Here is a 25,285-nt window from a genome sequence, read left to right as displayed (position 1 = left end):
TGGACCCTCCCCACTGCCCTCATCTGTCTGCCCTGCTCAGTACTACAGCGCTCTCCTGGGCTCTGGTCCTGAGGGTCCTGGCAGCCAGAGAAATAATCCTGAGAAATGAGATGTTCCACACCTCCCTGCAGTCTCTCTTATGGGAGCAACAGCCTTTCCCAAAGTGCATGTTCTAAAGGAGCTGAAGAAACAGGAAGACTCGGCCCCTGTTCCCTCCGACCACCTGATGCTCCTTTATTTCCTTGTTCCACAGTCTGTAGGATTCTTGGTTCTTCCTTGTCTCCTGGAGGGAAGTGGGTGTCCCTGTATTAGCCCTCCAGAGTAGGTTGGGATTTGATCTGCTAGCGGTAGAGACCCAACTCCTTCAGGGACCTGTAAGGATGAGCACCACCCACCCCAAGGAGAGGGACTGACTCTCGCTTGCGAGCTCAGAGTAATGTGTCTTTTCCTTCTGCTGCCAGGACGGCCAGACCGACCCAGGGACCTGGAGCTCACTGACCTGGCTGAGAGGAGCGTGAGGCTGACCTGGATCCCAGGGGATGATAACAACAGCCCCATCACAGGTCAGCCCAGGGCCCTGTGGTCCAAAGCCAGAGAGAGCTGGGGACAGAACAGCCTTGGACTAGGGCCCCTCAGAGTCTGCTCCCACCCCTGCCTCAGGACACGGCCCTGATTCCCTCCCGTATCTCGGGAAGACTTCTTCACGGGCCACTGTCTATCCTGGGGAGATGGTGGAGATAAACAGAGGGCCACTGTCTATCCTGGGGAGATGGTGGAGATAAACAGAAGCCGAGAAGGATGTGCTTCTAAAGCAGGGCTTTGTGACTCCCAGAACAGCCCTGTCCTCCTTGTCCACTCAGACTACGTCATCCAGTTTGAAGAGGACCAGTTCCAACCGGGGGTCTGGCACGACCACTCCAAGTTCCCAGGCAGTGTCAACTCTGCTGTCCTCCAACTGTCCCCATATGTCAACTACCAGTTCCGAGTCATCGCTGTCAACGAGGTTGGGAGCAGCCACCCCAGCCTTCCGTCTGAGCGCTATAGAACCAGTGGGGCCCGTGAGTACTTGAGCTCCAGGGGCCCTGTGTACACTGAATCCCTCCCAGCTCCCAGCCACGGGAACTTAGGCAGGTCACTTGCCTGTCCGAGACCAGGCTTCCTCGCCTTACACTAACACAGACTTCTCAGGGCGATGGTGAGGACACCTGCTTGAAAAAGCCAGCGAGATAGCTTAGGGCGTGGCACCAGCTGCCAAGTCTGGTGACCTGAGTTTGATCCCTGCTACCAAATGGTGGGTGGAGATGACTGACTCCCAAAAGTTCTCCTCTGGCCTTCGCACATGCGCTATGGTACGTGTGAACTCACACATACACCACCAGATAGGTAGGTAGATAGATAGATAGATAGATAGATAGATAGATAGATAGACAGACAGATAGATAAAGATTTTAAGAAGAAAATTTGTCTTCCTGGGGGCCAGGATGATAGTTCAGTTTGTATACTGCTTGCCGTGAAGCGTGAAGACCTAAATCCAATCCCCAGAACCTATGGGCACGGTGGCACTCATCTGTAATGCCAGCACTGGGGACGTGGGGACAGGAGGATGCCTGGGACTTGCTGGTCAGCCACTGAAGCTGAATCACTGATCTCCAGTTACAGCGAGAGACCCTGTCTCAAAAGCTAAAGTGGAGAGTGATTAAGGACGACACCCAGTGTTGACCCCCGGCCTCCACACTTGTGCACACACGGATGCACATGAAAGAAAAGAGAAAATGCATGCCGTGCACTTACTGTGGTGCCTGTCATGTGATAAGCACATAATTAATCTTAACTGACATTTTTATTACTGTTAATGATTCTTTATTATCTGCTGGAAGGGGCAGAGCAGTGGCAGAGGCACACATAAAGATAGATAATCTGGGGTTATGTCGGATTTCTCTTCCTAATAATGTTTAAGTTTATGAGATCACACCAGCTCATAGAGGCAGAAATGCTTGCCCCAAAATATTAAATACCAGGATAAGCCAGCGTGTCACAAAACATACTGGCGGCTGGTCTATGAAGGGAACAGTGCACGGAGTTAGCACAATGGACACCCGCAGTGTGGAAAGGTCTATAATAGGGGTTAACTGACAGAGGATTAAAGAAACTAGGTCTACTTTGGGGGTTTAAATCTTAGCTAGGAAGATGTATCATGCATGGGAGGAAAAGAGAGTCAGGAGCTGCGAAGAGCCAGAGTACACAAGAGGGCAGCTAGGTGGGCAATAAACAGGGTGCCCTGATCAGGTTCCGGTTTGACTTCAGCTTTATCTGTTTGGCTTCCAGCTCCTGAGTCCAATCCCAGCGATGTGAAGGGAGAAGGGACAAGAAAGAATAATATGGAGATCACATGGACGGTAAGAGGACCTCCTTACCCCATGCTCACCTAGCAGTAGGCACTCAGGAGCCCCCATTCCTTGCCCTCTGGGGCCATGGTATGTTACAGACTATGCAACTGATTGGGACCACTGACCTCTGAGAAACAAGCTAGTCTCAGAGCTGGGCATTCAGAAACCAAACAGGACAACGTCCTGTGAGCAGGAGTTCAGAACAGAGATGGGAGCAGAGGTCATCCAATTCCACAGACTGCCAGTTTAGCAAAATTCATCGAGAAAGCCACCAAAATAGATGTTCTGATGTTGAAGGAGGGACTCAGGCTTCAGGAAAGAGAGACGTGCAGAACATTGATGCTGAGTGTAGCGTGTACTGGCTCTGTGTGGTGTCTGTCCGAGGCGCTGGACCATTACAAAGTCCAGGTCTTTCTACAGCCTGGGCTAGATGAACTGAGAGGCTTCCTTCGGGCTGGGACTGTCAGTTCCCCTCTTCACCCTGGCTCCCTGACTACACTTTCCAAACTATAACTGGGATATATGCTTAGAAACTGACTTTTTCGAGACCACTTCTAAAAGCTGAAAACTAGGTCACTGAAGTTGGTAACAGTCAGAGTCACCGTTAGCTCTGTCTCTCTGAAGCCTGGCCCTCCAGCATCCTAGGCCAACGGCTTTGGACTGAACTTGAAATCTGGACAGCTGGTTTATGGCGCTGTGTGGCCAGCTCTGGGAGCCTGATTCCTGAGCCAGGTCCTTAGGGTGAATGGGCTCCAGTCCTCTTTAACAAGCTCCCATGAAGAAGGGCAAGTCTGATTTGCGGATCTGGTAGAACTGAAGTCAGTTCGGGAATTTTGAGCTCATTAGCAGGGGAGTAGCTTGATTAGCTGGGGGTCCTCTTTCTGACTCTGGAGATCATGACTGTCAGCCTTTGGCTCCCTGCTCTTTCTGTCGTAGGAGGAAGTTTGCCCTAAGTAAAGCATTTGTTCCCTGTGCACCTGCAGTGTAGGTGGTGCTTGCAGTCAAAGTGATTAAGTCTCTGGTGAACCTATTGTCATAGAAAATCTAGGTGCTCCGCAGTTCCTGGGAGGTTAGGCTCTTTGGGGGCTCAGCAGATGCAGGATACCATCATCTATACTGGAACGGAGCTGGCCGGTAGCAGGGCAGCAGAGTAGAGAGTTTGGTACAGATGGAGAGGGCAAACTGTGGGTGGCTCTGCCAATACCCTGTCTACCCTGTCTGCCTGTCTGTCTCACCCTGCACAGCCCATGAATGCTACCTCCGCCTTTGGCCCCAACCTGCGCTACATTGTCAAGTGGCGACGGAGAGAGACCCGAGAAACCTGGAACAATGTCACGGTGTGGGGCTCTCGCTACGTGGTGGGGCAGACCCCTGTCTACGTGCCCTATGAGATCCGAGTCCAGGCTGAAAATGACTTTGGGAAGGGTCCCGAGCCTGACACCGTCATTGGGTACTCAGGAGAAGATTGTGAGTATCTGCCCACTTCCCTTCCCTAACAGGACCCTCACTGCCAACTATTACGTGGCCACTCTCATGGGTCGAGAAACTCAGGATATGTCATGGGAGGGCAGCCATGGACACAGGGCTACGCTACTGTGGCCTAGATCGTGTATCACTGGTAACACCAGGGAGAGAATTGTCTTTGAACACATCCCCACTTAGCTCAGAACTGAAACTTTACAGCTGTAAAAACTGAATCTAGGGGCTGGAGAGATGGCTCAGAGGTTAAGAGCATTGCCTGCTCTTCCAAAGGTCCTGAGTTCAATTCCCAGCAACCACATGGTGGCTCACAACCATCTGTAATGAGGTCTTGTGCCCTCTTCTGGCCTTTGGGCATACAGACAGAATATTGTATACATAATAAATAAATAAATAAATATTTAAAAAAAAAATAAAATAAAATAAAAAAAAAACCTGAATCTAGAACAGCCCTGCCCAGGATTTCAAACAAATGATCACACTTGAAAATAGAACCCAGGTCCCCAGGTTCCCAGGTCCCCAGACAGGTTGCTTTACTGCTAAGTCTTGCTGGCACCAAGGAAGGCATCAGATCTACTGTTTAAAAGGGCTGTTTAGATGCTCCTAGGAAGATGGGCATAGGCTAGACTCCCACAGCAGGGGAGATCAGTAGGCAGTGAGCACCAGCCAGAGTCTTCCTGACCCACCACATCTCCCAGCATTCCAGAACTGCTCCCAGTCCTTGGAATTGAACATGCAATTGGATTTTCTTAGGGGGCTGAGTATGAGCAAACCAATGTTCTAGACCTCTACGTGAAAGCGTATGCACGGCCTCTGTGATAGTGCATCGTCAGCCCCACAGCTCCTGAGCAAAATACAGACTCAACAGCTGGGTGTGTATCTGATCCAAGAAGAGATGAAGGCAGTGGTGGGGTGAGCAGAGGGAAGGGCCAGGGCAGATCTTAGTAGGTGTGAATGTAGGAGGCAAGACTGGGCTCCCTGGGATGCAGGGAGGACCAAGGCCCAGGAGCAGTCATGGATTGGGCCCACTGGGAATGAGCAGAGGGGCCTATCCCAGCCCCACCTCTATGGTGGAAGATGATTCCCTACGGGAGTCTGTCAGTAAGTGTGATTTCCTGCTCCCTGGATGACCCCATAGTTTCCACTGCATCTGTCCACCCTGGGGCCTGTGCATCACTGCGGCAGCTTTGTTCTGGTTGCGGAGCAGGGGTCCAGAGCCATGCTTCTTTTTTGAACAAAACTGGGGCACCTCCTGTCTGCAGATAGTGTTTCTGTTGGTGCATGCCGAATTGATTACTGAAAATATATGAAGAGTATTGGAGGAAAACACTAAGGTCTCTGGGCCTCTTGAGGGCACCCGGAACCTGTGATTTCCCTTTGAACCTCAAAGGGGCAGGGGAACACGTGAATCACCACCACTTGTGGGCATCGCCCTAGGAGCTGTGGCTGTGGGCAGAGGGGCACAGCAGTGTCAGGCTGCAGCCCCGCAGAGGAAGCCAGGGGAGGCAATGGCCATGCCCACTTTACTCTCACCTTGGCCCCTCATGTTGGTACCTCCTATTGGCCAAGCTCCTCAAGAGGCCTGAGGAAAGGGTACTTGGCTGCGAAGAGAGCAGCGTCTTAGGCTGCAGAGCAGCGGGAGCAGCTAAAGAATGAAAGGGAAGGTAGATGCCCAGCACCTGAGTGCCACAAATGCTCGTTCTGGTCACCTGGATTGTCACCCTCTTGTCCTGAGACGTCCCTGTTGTCTGGAGTGGCCCATCTGCAGTAAAGTAGAGGAATAGGCCATCAGAATACATCAGAGGGGATGCGAGAATCCGAGCACCAGCCTCACCTGTATAACCAGCTCTCTGTCCCTACGTATTGCAGATCCCAGAGCTGCACCCACTGAAGTTAAAATCCGAGTCTTGAACAGCACAGCCATCAGCCTTCAGTGGAACCGGGTCTACTCTGACACGGTCCAAGGCCAGCTCAGAGAGTACCGAGTGAGGAGGCCAGCCCCCAGCCCCGCCTAACCACCTGCTCGCTAACCAGGGCACGGGGCAGCAGCCGCGTGTGTAGGGGATCTGGGAGGGACCCTAGGAATGCTCATGGGTCTAAAGTTGATTCAAGATGCTTTCTGGAGTTCAAAATTACCCAGTGGGGCGCATATGCATGCATACATATAATTATGTATATTATTCAAATGTTCATGTTTCACCTAGCAACAGGGGCATATTCTGGGAAATGCATCATTAGGCAATTTTGTCATTGTGCCAGCATCGTGGTGTGTACTGAGACAAACCTAGGTGATATAAGCCAGTGCCTCAGCATGGCTGCTTACTGCAGTCAACACACACAGCAAGCTTAAGCTGTGTGAGGCCATTGCCAATGTAACACTGAAAACTGTTTTACAGTAGGCTGCATTTTAAAATAAGATAAAGTATAAAGTTAGGCCTAGGGGCGTAGCTCAGTGGTAGAGTGCTCGCCTCACATTCATGAACCTGGGTTCAATTCCCGGCACTACACAGGAAAATGAGAGTATTGAGTAAATACGAAGCGTAGAGAATATTTATTATAAATGTGTAAAGCAGTAACCTGGTGATGTTCCTTACTGAGCAGTCCAATCATATTGCTTTGATTTTGTCATTGGCAGCCCAGTAGACATGTTTATGCAGCATCACTACACATATAGGGTAATGTGACATCATGATGGCTACAGCACCATCACTAGGTGAAAGAATCTTATTCACGGTCCCTTGCTGGGAAGAGCATCACACAGCTCATGACTGCATGAACACACGTGGTGCACTGAAGGTCCAGTCAAGCTAGAACTCCTTAGGAGGGTGCTGGCTTTGAGCTGGTACTGTAGACCACATGTGTTTGGTGTGCATGTTTGAACAAACATGTATCTTCGTGTGCCTCACTGAAGCACCTCTGAGCTACAACCTTTCCCTCAGAGACCCCTGCTGAGCTGTTTGCTTCCTTGACCTGGTTCCAGAAAGCCACACTAACAGGAAAAGCCACTGAAGGGCTCTAAGCTGTCCCCCTTTGGCCGCAGCCAACTCTGCTACCCGACACAGATTCCGAAGGCCCTGGCCTCTTGTGCTTTCGGCCTGGGAGCAGTTTCTGTCAAGTAGTGTGTCCTCAGAGGGCTGGGCTGAGGTTGGGGGAGCAATGGTAGGGTTTTCCCTCAGGAGGACAGCTGCCTTTCAGCTGGCTGGCAGTGAGGACGGGTAGCCATGAGTTCCGCTGGGTCTGTGACTTCTGAGGTCATCAAGAGTTGGCTGATGGACAGCTGGGGACAGACAGAAGGGGTCAGTCCCTTATTGGGAAAGGAACTTGGCAGTGAACTAAAGAAAAGAAGGCCCAGTGTCCCTGACCTAGCTCCTCCCCAACCGTTAACTTTTAACCCTTAACCTACCAACCTGGAAAGTTTTCTTACTGAAGTACTTACCAAAGCTCAGCAAGTCTGGATTTCCTCGCCACTCCGCTGGTGACGCCGCTGGGGCAAACTGCCCTGTGGTTTCTCACCCACTGCTAATACGACCTTCATTATACCCTTCGCCTCTGCCACCCTCCGAGGCCACCCTTCCCATCCAAGCTCTGCTGCTGCACAGCCCTGTGCCCCAACTTACCTGGACATGTGTCTGCCGTCTCTAAAGATCTTCAACCATACAGAAATCATTTGGCTTCGGAGAATTAAACCAACTGCTGCCCGGACTCTGACTGTTGGGAACAGCCTGCTCCTTGCATGCCCACCTGCAGCCTCCCTACACTGTACTAATCCAACTGAAACTGAGGTGGCCTTTGAGTTTTCGGCGCCAGGATCCCTGATTCGCATTTGTGGTTCTGGCCTGGACTCTCCCCGTGCAGCACGTTACCCGGCTGGGACATAGAGGTGGCATGGCTCCAAAAATGAGTGAAACCACACTCCTGTTTCAGGTTCAGCATCATTCTCTTCATGAGTGGCTAGTGAGTGAGGACTGTAAGGCTGTCCCCCCCACAGCCTGCATGGGGCGGATGAGGTCTTTTGAGACTGGGACACTGTAGTAAGCAAAGGGAGGACCAGTCACTACCACCACTAACCACTAACCTGGCCTTGCTGCCTGGCTCCTCACCAGCCTGCCTCTGTCTCAAAGGCTTACTACTGGAGGGAAAGCAGCTTGCTGAAGAACCTGTGGGTGTCTCAGAAGAGACAGCAGGCCAGCTTCCCTGGTGACCGCCCCCGGGGCGTGGTGGCTCGTCTCTTCCCCTACAGTAACTACAAGCTGGAGATGGTTGTGGTCAACGGGAGAGGTGATGGGCCTCGCAGTGAGACCAAGGAATTCACCACCCCGGAAGGAGGTAGGTCTGACCTGCAGCTCTTCAAGGTGGGGTAGGATGAGGGTAGTGTCACCGGTGAGCCTGGAGCAGCACCAGCATGGTTTGGCACGACAGCCGGGGTGACCTCAGCAAGCTGATGACCATCATCAAGGTGGCCCATCCTTACCGAAACTTGTGTCTGAAGAGATCCGTGTGGTGTGCCAATGCGTTCCAGACACAGGATGTTCAGACTGACCCCAGCACCTTCTCTGAGGCGAAGGTCACACGTGCATCTGGCCACCTCGATGTCCTGCATACCAGCACCCAAGACTTGCATAAGCCTCCCCTCGGCATCAAGAAACACTCCCGGGAAGTTGGCCTGTGTGTACGGAGTACTGCCAAGTGTCACCCGCCCTCCTGTGGGTTTATGGTTTAAGCTAACCCTGTGGCTCAGACATCTACAAAGTTCTAGTCACATCCTGGTTCCCCATAGCTTCTTTTATCCACTTAGCGTGAGCTTTGCCTTCTGTTTCGCCTCCCTCCCTCCTTAACTGGTTCCATTTTTCTTCTTCTCTTCTCTTTCTCTTCTCCTTTGTTCTTCCCTCTTGTTTTCTTTATCCCTGTCTCTCCTTCCTCAGTTTGGTTCCCGTCATCAACCTCTCCCCCTCACCCCCACCCTCTTCCGGGTGCTCCATCCTGAGTCTCTCTCTCCTCCCCCAGAGAACCCATATTTCCCAGCTCAGAAGCTGGAGCCTGCTGCTGCACCCAGTGGTGAGAGCCCTTGGCTGGGGACTGAGAACTGCACCCTTGCCACCAGACAGTTATGGTTGGCTCCCCGCCTGGGAGCGGCTCTATGATTTGGAGTTATATTTGCAGGGTTGAAGCAGCCTAGTGTGTGCTAAGTCCAGGGTAGTTGCTAAAGGAAAACTCATTTGACGTCTTACCCCACCTCATCAACAGTATCCGAGCCCCCTTGGCTTCATACCAGGTGAAAATACCTGCCAGGCAGGCAGTAGGCTCTGCCCTCAAGGTTCTAGGGCCTGTTTCAGCAGTGGTCCAGCTCAGGATACCTGAGGTCATGCCTTCATGCCTGTGTTTTGTTTTCTGTGTTCTCCTCATCCTCCCTGCCCTCATCTCCTGGCTCCCTCCTCCTTACCCAAGTACCCAGTGCCCCAAGGCGTTTCAGAGTCCGACAGCCCAACCTGGAGACCATCAACCTGGAGTGGGATCACCCGGAGCACCCCAATGGAATCCTGATCGGATACACTCTCAAATACGTGGCCTGTATGTTCTGCCCTTTTGCTTTTTTTTTTTTTTCCTCAATCAGATGTAATCGCAAACCCTTTCTCACCATTTTCTTGTGGGATGTCGATTGGAAGCCTCCATCCATTGGATGGGTGCAGAAGGCATGGCATAGAGAATAGTACCAAGTAAAAGTTCCTTGTCGTTAAAGGGGGCAGGCAAGGACCAATCCCTGCTCTTCTTACACAGCTTCTTCTGCAGGAGGGAGACAAAGCGTCCTCTGGTCCATTGAGAGAGACCATCCCAACCCTCAGAGAGCTTGTAGTCTCCAGCATCGACAAGTCTAAGGAAGAGAGTCCCTCCCCACTGGCACTTTCATCTTATGGGGAGACAGTGTGTGCACAGGCATCCCAGGATGCTCACTGTAAGCAGGCATCCAAGGATGCTCACTGTAAGCAGGCATCCAAGGATGCTCAGAGACACTGTAAGCAGGCATCCAAGGATGCTCAGAGACACTGTAAGCAGGCATACTTTGGTAAGGTAGTCTGGCAGACTACTGTGGGATGATTTGAACTGGGGGCCTGGGTCAGGAAGTTCTTACCACAGAGCTCAGGATCTCCAGGTGGAACAGGAATGTCTCCACACTTCAAGATTGTTAGCTGTAGACAGTGCTGCCCCTCGCTGGGAAGCTCAAAGGGCCAGGTGATGTGTTGTTGACACTTTAACAACCAACCACCAGGGCCCTCCCTGTTGTTCTGATTGATCTCTGGACTGACCCTTTTGAAGAAAGCAGCCTTTTACAAATGGGGCAATAGCATTCAAAAGCCCTGGGAACTTTTCCCAGTCCTGTTTGAACAGAAGAATTCCAGAGATTTGACCTTGTCGGAGGGCTTGAGAAGTATAAACGGGTCTTTCAGAACTGACCACGTGACTTTCAGGAAGCTAGAGACAGGGACTCAGGGACAATGGAAGTACCTCAGTGCTTCCATGGGGAGGGAGCCGGTGCCCAGTCCCCTGCCAGAAACTCCAGAAACTTCTCAGGCCACCGCTTCTAGAACCCATGCAGGTACTAAACCTTCCACTTGCCTCTCTCTCCAGTTAACGGAACCAAACTGGGAAAGCCGCTGGTGGAAAACTTCTCTCCCAACCAGACTAAGTTCTCGGTGCAGAGGGCAGACCCTGTGTCCCGCTACCGCTTCTCCCTCAGTGCCAGGACGCAGGTGGGCTCTGGAGAAGCAGCCACAGAGGAGACCCCAGCACCTCCGAATGAAGGTAGGTCCATGGTAACAGCCCTTGGAGGGAAAGACCTTAGAGAAACACCAGAAGCTGGGTTTGGCCTTCCAGGATGGAGAGGAAGTGAGGCCACAAATCTTCAGCCCCGCCCACCACAAGAGGTGGGCTGTCTTGGTTGCTGAGAGATGGGTACCAGTATTGTATCTGGAAAAGTCATCACTCTTAGACATGCAGGCAGACCTTGCCCTCCACTTTGCCATGACTTGCTCAACTGTCTGTCCTTGAAGGGGAATAAGGAAGGACGTAGGAAGAGGTCAGGGGAAACATGAGAAATAACTGTTCTGATAAACTCCGAAGAGGCAAACAGCTCATCCACTGAGGGTGGCAAGAATGTAACTGAGAGTCCTCCCTGAGGGCTCTGCGGACATCCTGCCTTTTGCCAAGGGCCAAGGAGACAGGACGAAGGGCAGTGATCAAAGTTGCTTTACTAGATTAAGAGTAGATCTGAAAATATGCCCTCCCTTTGCAGCCTGAATAAGGTGAGGTGTCTGGCTGCAGAGAAGTAGAAGCTGGAACAACCCTTTGCCAAGCCAGCTTCACAGTGAGCAAGTGAACTGATACCCTAAGTCATGGCAAGTCCCCACCAAGATCCCTCTCCAGAGCTGCACCTGACTTAATTGTACACTAGAGGGCGCTCTTGGCTCACTTGCATGTATGCTGGCTTCAGCATAACCTGTAGATGCCTTAAAACTTTGGCAGCTCCTTGTAAAATGGTGGGGACCCACTCGTTGCCTTTCCAGAGGTACAGTGGTCTATGCAACAACCATTTCTTGAGCACCCACCCACATGTACCACGTCGGACGCTGCACTAGAAGCAAGGGACATAAAGGTAATAAAATTTCATAAAGTCTAGAGACATCTACAAGAATGTCTGGTTGTCTTTCTGCCCTAATGAAGATGCTGCCTTGGGCAGGAAGTTTTGGGGATTTAATATGCAAGGGAGAGATCAAAAAAGAGGTAATATGCCTGCGATTGATGCATGATCCAGACTCATACTTGCCTCCCGAGAGGCTCGGGTCCTGTGGTCTGGTCCTGGTCCAGATAGGGTCTTCTGATCGAAGGCAAGCATTGTGCTTCCCAAGGGGGCCACCAGGCCATGCTGCCTCAGCAGCCCTGAGTTCCTCTGGCCAGCAGGCCAGTACCTAGCAGAAGCTAGAGGACTGCCGGTCCCCAGTGTCCCTCTCTGGTCTCCTCCCAATCCTGGTGTCCTCTTCCAGCCTCCTGACACACAGGAAGTTGGTTAGTGCTGGTGGACTTCAGGTAAGTATCTGGTTGGATCTGTTGCCAGAGACTGCCAGGCTATGGCACATTCTCTATAGTTCTAGAGATGCAGAAAGCCTCTCTGCTCAGCACAGGACAGAAGACAAAGCCTTTGCCCAACTTCAGTGACCGTGATGGGGAGAATCCTGCAACTTCAGGGAGCAAGAAAACAGAGATGTTTTGGAATTTGTGGAACTCTTTAGAGATTTGTTCCAGAACTCTTGGTCATATTTGGCTCCTATTTTCATGAAGTTGAATTACTAGGGGAGATTGAGGTCGTGGGGAACCAGGCCAGGTGCTTCCAGAGCTCCAATATACTTTGAAAGTCTGAGATGGGGGTGGCTGTAGCACAATTAATAAAAACCCAGAGACAGATAATGGGGTTCAACCTGAAGGTCAGAAAAGCAAAACATCCAGCCACTGGCTCTTACCTCTACCTCAGTCCGAAATGGCGATCCTGCCTCCAGGAATCTCAGACTGAGACTGAGAGCTGTCTCCTCCCATTTTATATTCCTCTCTAGTCCTGGGATGAAAGGCGTGCACTACTACCGCCTGGTTTTTGTGGCAAACTAGTGTGACTGGGATTAAAAGTGTGTGTCACCATTGCCTGGTCTGTAAGGCTGACCAGGGTGGCTGTTTTAGTCTCTGATCTTCAGGTAAGCTCTATTTATTACAATACAAATGTAATGTCACTACAGATGACCCCTCCCCTGCTATTGCCCAGCACTAACTGTGAAGGTGCAGAGGCTATCTTTGAACCTAGCCAGTTGCTTGTGCACCACCTACATCTACATCCTCAATTCCTAGCATCTTAGGGGGTCACTTAACCCAGCCAGCATGGGACACACCCTTGGAAAAGGAGCTGTAAATACAACATTTTGCCTGACCTGTGCCCGCAGCCACCTTTTACATGGCAAATCCTTGAATATGGGCAGAGATGTGATGTATCAAAAAGGTCTCTAAGCCCCAGATGAATAATAATGAACCCACCCAACTCCAGCGGGGTTGAGCGTGACTCCCAGGGCACCATTTAGCATCCATAGCAATAGCTCTGGAGTCAGGTTTGAGCCAGACCCTACTTTCTTCTGTGGTTTCACCTATGTTTTCTCTTCCCTCTCATCCTCTCCCCTTCCCTCCCTCTCTCTCCCTCTCTCTCTGGCCATCTTGGGTGCTGTATCTGAAGCTACTCCAACTGCAGGTATTGTACCAGCAACAGAGGTAACGGGCACGGCATGGGGCAGTGCAGGTGGAGCCCATGCTGGTCAGAGCCCAGCAAGAGACAGTGACTCGAGCTGAAAGCATGCTCCAGGCTCACCCTTTCAGTGGAGAAGCCAGACTGGGAAGGAAGGTGGCTAGAGGAGGTGACCATGCCCCCTCCTTTCATGTAATGCATGCCCCTACTTAGGAGACTGGCTTGGAAGGAGTCTCATGTGTAGATTACCTATTGTGGCCACCTGAGTCTTGCTGGACCTGACATCTCTGAGCATATAGATAGCTCTAGAAGACGTACTATAGCGGGGACAGCTGGCTCCTGGCCCTGATGGTGCCACAGTCCCCTGAAAGGGTGAGCACACGCTGCATGCTAGCCTTGCATGCTGCATGGGGGGGAGGGGGGGACCCAGCGCCATTCCACCAGCTAGCATATGTTCTGCTCAGTGAGAATAAGCAAGCATGTCTGTGAGTGAAGCAGGCTCCAGGATCTGGAGTCTCACTGGGTGTCAGGGGCTGACGATTTCCTTGACTCAGAAACTCAGCTCCTCAGTATTTGGTGTAGAGAGAGACCTCTCCTTTGGGGTCAGGAGCTGGGCACCTGCTAACAATGTCACCCTTCAGTCCTCATGTCGTTGGTCAAAGGGCTCTACTGTAGAGGGCGGGCCTCAAGCCAGAGAACTAGGCGAGGGACACCAGGGATCCTTTCCTGGTCCTCTGAGCTTGAATTTTTCCATGAGTTGGGATCTGAGGACAGAATGCCTAGGATATTACAAAGGCTAGAAGCCAGGGCACACTGGACCTGCAGAAGCAAGCTCTAGGAAGACATGAGCTTTGTAAAGACACAAGCTTTGGGTGATGGAATCAAGAGCCAGGCAGGAATCTGAGTTTGCTATGTATTGCCTAGTCCTCTTGGTTTTTTTTCCTACCTATGCCCATTTATTCCCCCACCCCCGCTCCTTCCTAAGTTGGTTCTGCTTCTGTTGCATACCCTCCTTATGTTTTCATGGTTTGCCAGCTAGATCTGCCAGTAATTAAAAGACACCACCAAGCTTCCTTCCCTCAACCCTATTCCTCCACCAGCAATTAGGCCAGCCACCCAGGTCAGTGCTTCCCCACAAGATCTAAAGCCCTCTTTCAGGATGTGAGATGCAGAGTTGTCCAGGGCCTGGGGACCATAGAGCAAACAATTCTTGCCACACTAGAGGGACAATTGCCCTGTCTTCCTGTGTGAGTCTCTTCCACAATTGTGACAGCAGGTACTTGGGACAAGTCAACTCAAAGCATCTTTCTGCCTCCCTCCCCATTCTGGCACCCCAGACCCAATGTACCGGATCCAGTAGCAAGAAGTCTGCCACGTGCGGAGGGCAGTCTCTGCCGTCCTCCTGTGAGCTGCTGACGCAAGGCGAATGAGAGGTGCCGTTCCAACCCCCCTTCCACTTCTTTCTTCCAATTTTAAAAGATCTAAACTCATCACACCATGCAGAGTGGGCCCGGGGTCTCTGCTGTCAATCAAGAATGTTTCCCAGGCTCCGTTTCCACATGAGGCTCTGGGAAGGGCAGATTGTACCTTTCTGTAGCGGAGCCATGCCAGTAATATCAGATGTTCTCAGTTTTGTGTACACAACGCCTTCTGGGGGCAGTAGAGCTTGGGTACGTTTTCCAAAAGAGCAGCTGCGTCCAGCACACCATCCTCTTCCTTCTCATCTTCACCAAACCTCGGCCCTTCCCCCGAAATTGATCGGTTCTTATATTGCCCAGTGAAGATAATCCCTCACGTCCACCTGTATCTTCAGTCTGCTAGGGTTGCGGCCCATCTGTCTAACAATCTGTGACTTGGCTGGGGTAGTCCTCATGCCATGTGGACAATCTTGGAGCAAACATTCCATCTTGGAATGTCTGGGAGCTGTTCTTGTCTTTGACGCAGATCTGCAAATGGTGGGTGGGTAGCTGATAGAAACTCAGCTCCGTGGCAGGTTTAGGAGGATGAGAGAACGAGCAAGATATGCCATCTCCATCTCTGCACAGTTCTCCCCCCAATACTCAGGTCCTTAGCCCTGTGTCTTCCTTGGGACCTTAGACAGTCTATAGGGTTGGCCCATCCTATTTTGGCCGACTCCTGGCTTCCAGATCTAGGCTTACTGCTCTCTCTAGGTTGCTGGCCTGCTGTGACCACCAATCAGTACCAAACTCACAGTTCCTGCTGTGACTAAAAATGACATTCTAGCATAGGAATATGTCTGCTTATCCTGTAGTCCCTTCCATTTATGTTAGCACCACTCTAGGGCTCGCCAGCCCCAGCTCAGTCCAGGATTCAAATGCTCTGAATGGCCTGGGAAATCCTAGTTTCTTTGTGTAAAGTTCATCTCTTCCTTCCTTCCTCTTCCAGGCTTCGTGCCTGTCCCAAGCTTTGGACCATTCTCTCTCTGGCTCCAGTGCCTTCCCCTTGGCCTCTGCCCTCCCTGTATCCTATAGCCCTCCATCCTGGAGATAATGGAGCAGTGAGTGCGCCAGGGGCATGCTGATTTGCCTGCGGTGGCCTCTGAGGATCTGCTCCTTATAGAACCTCGCTGGGGCACCCCTGGAGGCGGCCAGTAGCTCCTGCCCTCCCTCCCCAATTCTCCTTCTCACTTACACCCTGACGCTTGCTTGCCTCAGAGCCCAGGGGAAAGTACCCAGGTACTATCACCACAGAGAATATACTTTATACTTGGTAGGAGCGACTGTCCGAGGAGGGGTACTGTGGACTGGAAGCGTCCACATAGTCCCCTCTCACCCTCATCTCCAAGCTGCAGAACAAAGTTGGAAGCCTGTTCTAACCTCTCGGCATCTCTGTCCCAGGGCATTTGCTGGACTGCCCTGGGAAACGTGGCTCAGAGGGAGTAGGAGAGATGCGAGCGTGCGTCCCTGTGTGTTAAACAATGCAGTCATAGGAGGACCTGGAGGAAAATGGACTTGAACTCATGGGCCCTGGGAAACAAGCAGCTATTGTACCTGAGGGAAAGGAAACACAGGTCCCCGGGCTGTATGACGGGGCAGGGCAGTGGCTCCCATGACTAGGAGTATTTTCTCATGACACCTTATAGATAGCCAGAGAGAAGAGGGCCTGGTGAACATTTCATCTGGCAGAAGGTACTAGAAAACACATCATTCATAAAGAGCTAAGTGAGAGCTGCTTTGCTCAGAGGGACAAAATCTCTTCCTGTCTGTCACTTATGGCCAAGGATATGGTGGATATGGGGCCAGCCCTGAGGCAGCTAAGCTTCATGAACCTCCCAGTCTGTCCGCTTTTCTGGTCGTGAATCCCTGCTTCCCCAAGCATGTTGGTGGGTAGGATAAGTCAGTCCCTTCATTCTGAGGTGACTTTCTGGCCTAGGGCTGAACACACTTCCCTGGAAAAAAAAGTTAAGGGAGGAAGGCTTCTCTCCACCCCCTGTCCCCACTCTCTCCTCTCCTCCCTGTGCCTTCTTGATGCCTGGAAGTTGCTGGAGGTGGGGGATGCAGTGTTATTGACTCTGAACGTTCCTTGAATTCGCTGAGATGTAATGGACAGTCATCTTCCCAGTGTGACTTTGTGGTCCCCACACTTAGGGCCATTAATAGCTCTGATTTTGCAAGTAGGGAAGCTTCAGGGGCCTTGAAAATGTGTCCTTCTTCCCAGTAAGGGCTTATAACACCAGACCCCAGGGAAGATCAATATGTCAGGTTCTAGTTGAAATGGCTTAGGCTCAGGAGCCTAACTCTTCTGGGGAAAGTTCTCCCCCTTCCATCCCTGGCCTAGCCCTCTTCTGTTAGGATGGGAGATGCAGGAGGGATTATTTTTCAGTATTTCTGGAGATTTGAGGCAGAGTGAGGCATCACAATTCTCAGAAGTTCTGGTTACTGTTTATGTCTAAGTCCCTGCCTACTGCCAACGCCACAGAGTAAACAGACGTCAGATCATTAGCAGTGACATCACAAGAGAGAGCCTGATCACCCTCACACTATGAGTCTGAACAAGTCCTGACCCTGAACGTATGGAGAGGAGTCCCCTCACTAGTTTCCCTGACAGTTCTGTAGAAGAGGAACGGTATGGAAAAGTGCCTGCATCTATGGACTAGGCCCCAGGGCCAACTAATATGAAAAGTCCGCTTTCGATGGAGGTGGAGAATGAGCAAGTCAGGCCACATAGGAGCCTGGCTGTGACCCAGATGAAGACTTCCACAGAAAGGGAGCCTGGCACTCAAGTCCTTTGTTGCTATGATCTGTGTGTCTTTCTGTGGCTGGGAGACTAAGGTTGTCTCTAGGTTCTAATGTGAACAGGGAGGACTTGGGGTGCATGGACCCTACGCGTCCTAGACAGAAAGGCAGCACTAAAAGTTTCGGTGCAGGGGTGGGGGCAGCTGCCAATAGACAAAGAAGGGGGAGATGAGAGAGGCGGACAGAAACCACAAAGATGATAAAGGGGGACTTTGGAGTGAAGGGTTGGAAGAGGCATGCTGCTCGGGGTCCCTGAAGGGCAGATCCTAGTCACCTGCCCACATCTCCTCTGAGTTGAGGCTCCAGGACTGGACCCACATAGTATTTCTGGGTGGTGTGGGGGCCCAAACTCTGTGCCATCCTTGGGATTCAAGTGATTCAGTCCGTGTGTTCTTCGGCCACTATCCTGGTCCCTGGTTGGATGCATGCTGGGTGCTTCAAACTACACAGACCACGAGAAGAAAATGAAGCCCACGCCGGCTTCATTCTCTTCCGCTCCATGGCTGTATATCGGTTGCTGGGGTCCTCCTGGACCAGTGCGGATGCTTGGGGAGGCTTCTGACTTCTGAACCCATCTTCCCACTGGGCTGCCTGCCTTGCACGTGGGGGCCGGATGTGCTAGCTGGGGGCTACCAGACCAACCAGACTCGGTTATTTCCCATTTCCCTCTTAGCTCCTCCCACGTTGCCCCCGACTACAGTGGGTGCCACAGGCCTAGTGAGCAGTACTGATGCTACTGCCCTTGCTGCTGCCAGTGAAGCCACTACATTCCCCATCGTCCCAACTGCCGTACCTACCACCATCGCCACCACTGTCGCCACAACTACTACAACCACTGCCGCAACCACCACCACCACCACCACCACTACCACGGAGAGTCCTCTCACTACCACCATTGGGACTAAGATTCACGAAACCGGTATGGTGCATTGCCCATGCTCCTGGCCCCTCTGAGCCCACCTCCTAGTTTCTCCAGACAACCCCAGACTTCTCCATCTGAGCGGTGGGCTCTGGGGTGATGTTGACTAGTCCCACCCATGCTTTACTTGGCACACAGGGCCCAGAGTTCCCACCCTGAGCACACAGGGGTGGTCGCCCACCACTCAGCACTCCTTATGTTAGTCAGATCCTGCCGTTCTTCGACAGAAAGAACTTCAATCGTATGCCAAATCGTCAGCTTAGGGATGGGCACTCAGGAACAGATGTGGTGAGAAGGGAAGGTTCTAGTGGTTGTGCGCCTGGCCAAGAGAGCTTCTGGCTGCACTGTGTTTGTCCACCTCTAGGGCCAGAATCTAGAAGAGGAGGAGGGAGTGGCTGTCACGCCATGCAGCTTTGCTTCTGGATCCCCTGCCCCTTCCTTGCACCTCTGTCCCCAAGGAATTCTTGCAGATATTTCTTTTCGAAAGTTAGAGCATGCAGGAAACTGTTACCAGGTCTTGTCTTAGTGCCCAACAATGCTCCATTTCTTTTCCATACACCGCTAAAATGTATACCTGGAGGAAGAACTGCAGGAGTTCTGGGATGGCCTTTAGGGTCCCTGGACTTTGAGCATAGAAGAGCCTTGGAGAATTCAGTCATTTCTGAATATCAAGCATCAGTCTCCTATTATCGTAGAGCAGAGGGTCTCGACCTTCCTGGGCCCAGAGGGCAGCTGAAAAGACTGCCAGGAAGTGCCTGGGATGCTCCCATTCCCCTAGCCTCACTGCCTCCCAACACCCACTTCTCAGCCTCTGGATGTAGATGATGCCCCTGTTAGTATTTGCTCTAACTCAACGATGTGGTGTTAAGTGAACCTCAGGCAGAGGCAGTTATTCACAGCCGATGTGTTCCTCGGCACTCGGAAATGCTGATGTGTTTTACAGGCACAATGCTAGAACATAAACATGAAATTTGGGGGGAAGTCAACCCAGGAGATGCCTTCTGCACAATCAAATGCTGTCAGCGCCTTAGGGGCTGCTGCCCTCTAGGGCATAGTGAAGCATCTTTTTCAGGCCTTTGAATCCTTAAAGTGCTTTGAATTCACAGAAGTGAGCCAAGAATTCAGAAACAATGAGTCTTGCTCCCTGACAATTCCTGACCTAGAAACATCACTCTTAAACCAGGCAGGACTGGCCCCGTGACTCACAGCTCAGGTTTAGACCCCGTCTGAAGCTGCAGAGGGCCTGGCCACAGCCCTGAGAGCTTGGGGACAACTGTGAGGTTTCTCAGCTTCCCAGGAGTCTTTTAGATGAAATTCATCTTCATCTTGTCTTACATCTTAATATGCAATGTTTCATAACACCTTTTCAGGGTGTCGTCCTTTGTGTTGTTTTTAGATTTGGGTGCTACTCCCTAGTTTTGGTGTGCTAGGAATCCGTGGAACAGTGCATGCTAATCATAGCCTCCTTTTGGTTTCAAAAGTGCTGAGTGCTCACCTTCACGGTCCCCTCCTCCGAGCACCCCAGTTCTTTAGCAGTCATCATCCGGACCCTTCTGTATGGTTCCCACCCCAAAATCATCTCGGCCTCCCATTGCTTGGGCTTTTCTTTTCTCTGTGTGTGTATGATGTGTGTGTGTGCTTGCATGCACGTTTGCATGCATGAGTGTGCATGCCTGCGTGTTACTGCACGTATGTTAGTATGTGTGAATGCAGGACCATACATGAAGACGAGAGAACAACCTTGAGAGTAGGCGCTGGCTTTCCAACTATCTGGATTTGAGACAGGGTCTCTGGCCCTTTGCTGCTTGCTGCACACGCTAGCCTGCGAGTATCCACCTCCCATCACTTGGTCTGCGGTAACAGACACATGTGCTTCTGTGTTCAGCTTTTATTTGGGCATGGAGATCCGCACTCAGTCTGACAGGCTGGCACGCCAAGCTTTTTACTCACTTCCATCTCTCCCTAGCATCACCCTGCTCCTCATTCCCTCAGTTTGGCTCAGTATTACCCTAGGGGTCAGGCTGTTTAGGTGCAAAGTTTTGAGGTACAGGGTCCAGAGGTAAGGAGCAAGAAAGATCCCCCAAATCAGGACCATTCAACTTCGTGACTATTACAAGATCCTTGAACTTCCAGGACGAGTGAATTACTAAAGCAGCCAGTGTGATCAAAACAGAACACGCAACAGAAAAGAAGCCTGGCTCCCTCCCTCCCAAGCAGCAGGCCTTCTTGCCACCAGTAGAGCCTTTTTCTCAACCCCTCACTTGATGCACATTGTGTTCACCTGGGGCAAACAACACCTGACAGGGTTGCAGTAGAAAAAAAAAAAAACTTTGAAGTGAAAATCGGGAAATCTTTTATCACTTCCTAAGCCCTGCAGACTCAATCACATGTCAGCTAGATAATGAATAAATGCATCGCCAATATACTCTATTCATTTAGGCCTGACAACCCAGTTGGTGACAGTGCCCCCCCCCCTTGCATTCTAATTAAATATGCAGGAGCCACGTTTGTAAAGCCCTCGAACTACAAGCATTCTTGCAATTCCTTTGCTGCTCCATCTTTGCTGGGAAATGTGGTAATCAGGCTTCTGGGACTCTGGCATCTGAAGGCTACTGCCATTCTCCTGCATGTGGGCTACGGTCGCAGACAGCACCTTGGCTTTGATAAAGTGACTCCCAGCCCCCCGGGGGACCTGATAATTAATGTCCTCTCTGTTACGAGGCGATCAAGCCTCGACGGCTCTCAACAAGCAGGATTCTCCTCATATAGAGGACACTAAAGGGCTGGATGCCAAGGAAGCTCATCCTCTTTTGGTCCCATCTAGCCTGTGTCAGGGACATCGGCTCTGACTGTACCAGGGACCCTGAGGGTCTAGGGCACAATACAGGTCATCCAGGCTCTCATTAACCCGAGGGCCTCAGATCAAAGTTACCCGATTAGTATTCTCTAGGATCAGGAAGCCAGGAGGGTTTCCCTGTGTTTAGTCACTCATACTAACCCATTGTTACATGATTTTCTTCTGGTGGTGCTGGGGATGGAACCCGCATGCCCAGGAAGCATCCTGTACTAAGCCATAAGCCTGCAGCTCCCCTCCTTCCGGTTGAAGGAGGAAAGCCTCCCCACCTCCCCCCTCCACGACCACCACCCCCCGCCAGCATCCTGACCATGGGGCTATTTCTTTGCCTCTTTCCTTGCACGGTTCAAACTCTGACAAGGGATCCAACGAGGGAATAAACCCAGATTAGAGTTTCAGGTGGTAGGACTGAAAACCCGCCCTTGTTCCTAACCCCTTCCTGTGAGGAGTGAGAGACAACTTCCTGATCCCCGTCACCTGCAGACAGGTTCCCTGGCTGCTGCTCCTGGGCATCGCTGGGTACCTTTGGCCTGGCAGTCAAGACGGCAGCCTGTAGCTCTGTTGGGACCCGTGTAGCACAGCTGTTCCTGACTCCTCCCTTTCCCAGCAGACTCTGGGTGTGAGAGTATGCACGTGTGTGAACGAACGTGCCTCTCTGAGTCGCCTGGGCTGCCTGCCTGTCTCCTCACCACTAACTCCTCTTCTAACCCGTCCGCCAGCCCCCGATGAACAGTCCATTTGGAACGTCACGGTGCTCCCCAACAGTAAATGGGCCAACATCTCCTGGAAGCACAATTTCAGGCCTGGAACTGACTTTGTGGTTGAGTACATCGACAGTAAGCATTGCTATGTGGGGTGGGGGTGGCGGCAGGGGTGCAGCTGTGGCGGGAAGTGGTAGATGCCCATTAAGGAGATCCTGTTGAAGTCCCCCAGGCGTGGAAGCCTTTTAGTCTGGCTTCATTGTGGTCTCGTGAAATCGATCTCTGCCAGAGAGAGCAGAGGTAGAAGGAGTGGACTTGCACAGGAAGGGACTTCCAAAGCCATTAGCGAATGCATGTGCTGTAGAGGGTCTGTGGACTGTGACCTGCATCCACTCTTGTCCAGAATGAGGATTCTGAGTATCCGAAAGTGAGCCGGGTCTCGTTTCTGAGTTACTCTCCTGCCTGAGACTCTGGGTGTTCTGATGATGCCTTTGCTACATGGTCCCGGGCACAGACCTGAGCTGCAGCGGCTCTCTGTTCACAGAGTAGTGGGAAGCAGCAGACACAGACCAGACAGCCAGTGGTTCAAGATGAGCTGGGCACTCTCTCAGAGCTTGGGATTCAGACAAACACACAAACACTGAATGGAATGCAGAAGGTGGCAAGGGCACCTGGTTCTGCAGAGTGAAGCCTACACCTCTCTAACCTGTGTTAGAAGCAGTGAAGCCAATAAGCTTCCAACCAGAGAACACAGCTGAAGTAGTCCCTCTCCCCAAGAACTCTCAGGAAACGAGACCCTGATGCTGGGTTCTGTGATCGGAGGAGGGCTTCAGATCCTCAGGGTCTGCAGTCCCTACTTAGATCTGGATGGTTTCCACTTCCTGCCACCATCCTTCCCTCCCACAACCCAGAGACATAGCTATGTTGTCTGATGTGTGACTTTGCGATGTGGCAAAGAGTTAGAGGTGAAACCAAGAGAATGAGGTGAAAGCCAAGGATCCCGTCTCGCCTCCGTGTGAGACACTAACCATGTGATGTGTTCACCAGCATGCTGGCTCTCCAGGAAGCCCTCACACAGAAAGCAAGTCACTTCCAAGGCAGCTGACATACGTCAAGGCCAAAGCAGCCAGTCTTGATATGTCTAGTGCTGAGACTGGTGAGGAAGGAAGACTTCAGGGGGAGACTTCACATGAGAGTTAGAGTTGCATGCTGGGGCACCAGGGAGCTGCCTGTTCTGTGTGGTGGAATGAAAACTCTGGGAGCCTTAGCCCCCTTTCCCCACCTCTCTGCTTTTGACAGGTGAACAGGGACCTAAACACTCTCTCCAGCTCCTGGTGCCTGGCTGTAAGCTGACCTAGGTTTCTGTTCCCCAGGCAACCATACGAAAAAAATTGTCCCTGTTAAGGCCCAGGCCCAGCCTATACAGCTGACAGACCTCTATCCCGGGATGACGTACACATTGCGGGTGTATTCCCGGGACAACGAGGGCATCAGTAGTACCGTCATCACCTTTATGACCAGTACAGGTGAGAGGGGATTTGGCCTTGCCATCCCCCGCAAGCATGGGCATCTCATCCTCATCCCCAGCTTCCTGCTTGTCTCTTCTTGGGAACAGGTCTCATCTCCACCCCATTCCTTGCCTTGCATGCGCGCCTCTGGCCTGCAGGAAGTCAGAAGAGTCCGGTGTGCATGCCTCGGTGGAAAGCAAGGCAGGCTCTGGGCCAGGGGGGCTAAGTGGGAAACAAAGGACGGAATAATGAGGACAGGGGATGCCTGGTTCCTCACCATGTCTAACAAAGAGCTCAGTGCATGCACTGTGTGTGTGGGCCCCGGGGAATGCCAGAGGGTCTGCACCACTGTTTGGGAGCTTGCTCTCTCCAGACAGAATGAGGGGAAGAGAGCAGCCCGGGGTCTGGGTTCAGAAGTCTCCCCAGCATCCAAACCTGGGACCAATGTGTGTGTTGTTGCCTTGCCAACGTCAGTGTGTTTTGTTTTTATTTAATGTCACTCCAAGTTTGTCCTGCCTAAAAGTGAGTGGTTTGGGGCTGTTGTTTCTGATTTTTAATCATGTTAGGACAGGATGACAGTCTGGCTCTGTAGGAGCTTCAGCCCGGAGAGAGAAGCATCATCTTTAGAGCAAATGGCTAGGTGACCTGGAGCCCTAGGGACCTAGAAGGGGCCGGGCTTAGACATTTCTTTTTTGGTGGGGGTAGCTGGGAATCTGCAGAGCACAGAGGCTCTTGTTTGTCTGCGGGTGTGGGTTTGTGTGTATCTTTCCTATCAGAGACACAGACAAGTTGAAGCCCTGGGGCTAAGCGGAGGTAGGGAAAGGGATTAAGAGAGAAAAGGATCAGCCTTCGCCTCTAGGGATGGCCTAGTCAGAGGCGGGTTATTAGACGCACAGGATGGGGGAGCCCCACAATGATTTATGTGAATTTCTGAATGCTGGTTTGAATATTCATGACCGTTCCCTCGGCCAGCCACATGAGGCCAATGCTGGGAACTTGTCTGTAGGGAGCCACTGTCCATCTGCATCCCAACTCTCTCTGCCTCTGCTGGCCTGGCCCCTCCTGGTGTGTCTTCCCTGCTGTGCCTCTACCAGTCCAGCCCACAGAATCTGAGTGTGCAGCTCCTTGCTTAAGATGAGCCAGGTGTACTCGGGCAGGACATCTGAGTGACCAACCAGGCCGTTAGGTTACACGGGAAGCCATGCGTCTGGGCAGCTGACGAAGTAGAACAGGTAGCTGGACTCTGACCTGGTTGGAGATCCCAAACTCTTGGATGTGTTGGATTTTGTTTCTTTATAGACTTGAGTCTAGCTCATGGGTAAGAAGCAGAGATGATACCTGAGGGTAGAACTCCATCCTAGAAAGGCTAGGGAGTCCAGCACTGCCTGTCTTGAGAGCTCAGCCTCTCTGGTGCTGTGGATAAGGACCAGAGAGAGCCAGGGAAAAAAGGACCAGACCCTCCCTTTGGGTTTGGCCCAATCTTTTTCAAGTATTAAGCATGCAGTATTAGAGGCTGGGGGTTGAATAATGGCTGCTGATACTTGGTTCTGAATATTGTCATCAATACCTGTGTTTCCCTGCACTGAATCTGGAGAGTCCCTGTCTGCTTCCCTGCCTTAAGATCCACAGAAGCGGGTAGCATTCACAAGTCCTCCCAGACCCCTTCTCAGGCAAGCTGGAGCATCCACACTCAGTCCCCTGTCTCTGAGTTCAGGCTTCTTGCTTCCTCCTAGGCCAGCTAAAACTGTGTGCAGACCACACACAGAAAAAAAAATGTTCTAAGTCTCTAAAGTCTGCGTGTGCCTGCAAACCTGTGTCAAAACAGTTTACTGTAGGTGGACTCCAGAGGCAAGTCCACACAAACCCCCAGATCTCTGTGTTTCATCAAAGCAGAGCCCCCACCACCACAA

At 51.7% G+C, this 25,285-nt stretch overlaps 1 protein-coding gene across 11 annotated transcripts in view; it reads left to right on the top strand.

Annotated features, from left to right (window-relative positions):
- The window catches only part of Nfasc (neurofascin), a 162,852-nt gene that overhangs the window by 121,905 nt on the left and 15,662 nt on the right, over positions 1-25,285 (top strand). For 6 of the 11 annotated variants that reach the window (XM_041648805.1, XM_041648806.1, XM_041648801.1 and 3 more), the window contains 12 exons: positions 462-563; positions 861-1,058; positions 2,326-2,396; positions 3,632-3,854; positions 5,736-5,851; positions 7,988-8,192; positions 9,312-9,434; positions 10,491-10,664; positions 13,129-13,143; positions 18,067-18,312; positions 21,886-22,002; positions 23,241-23,393. In XM_041648805.1, the coding sequence (XP_041504739.1) occupies positions 462-563; positions 861-1,058; positions 2,326-2,396; positions 3,632-3,854; positions 5,736-5,851; positions 7,988-8,192; positions 9,312-9,434; positions 10,491-10,664; positions 13,129-13,143; positions 18,067-18,312; positions 21,886-22,002; positions 23,241-23,393 (1,743 nt within the window). The remainder of the gene's footprint in view (positions 1-461; positions 564-860; positions 1,059-2,325; positions 2,397-3,631; positions 3,855-5,735; positions 5,852-7,987; positions 8,193-9,311; positions 9,435-10,490; positions 10,665-13,128; positions 13,144-18,066; positions 18,313-21,885; positions 22,003-23,240; positions 23,394-25,285) is intronic. The other 5 variants (XM_041648810.1, XM_041648809.1, XM_041648808.1 and 2 more) reach the window with 4 other exon arrangements.

Source organism: Microtus oregoni, unplaced genomic scaffold, assembly GCF_018167655.1.
Source record: "Microtus oregoni isolate MIOR12 unplaced genomic scaffold, Mior012 000003F_ref0000135, whole genome shotgun sequence".
Lineage (NCBI taxonomy): Eukaryota > Metazoa > Chordata > Mammalia > Rodentia > Cricetidae > Microtus > Microtus oregoni.
This window is presented reverse-complemented; position numbering and strand designations above follow the sequence as displayed.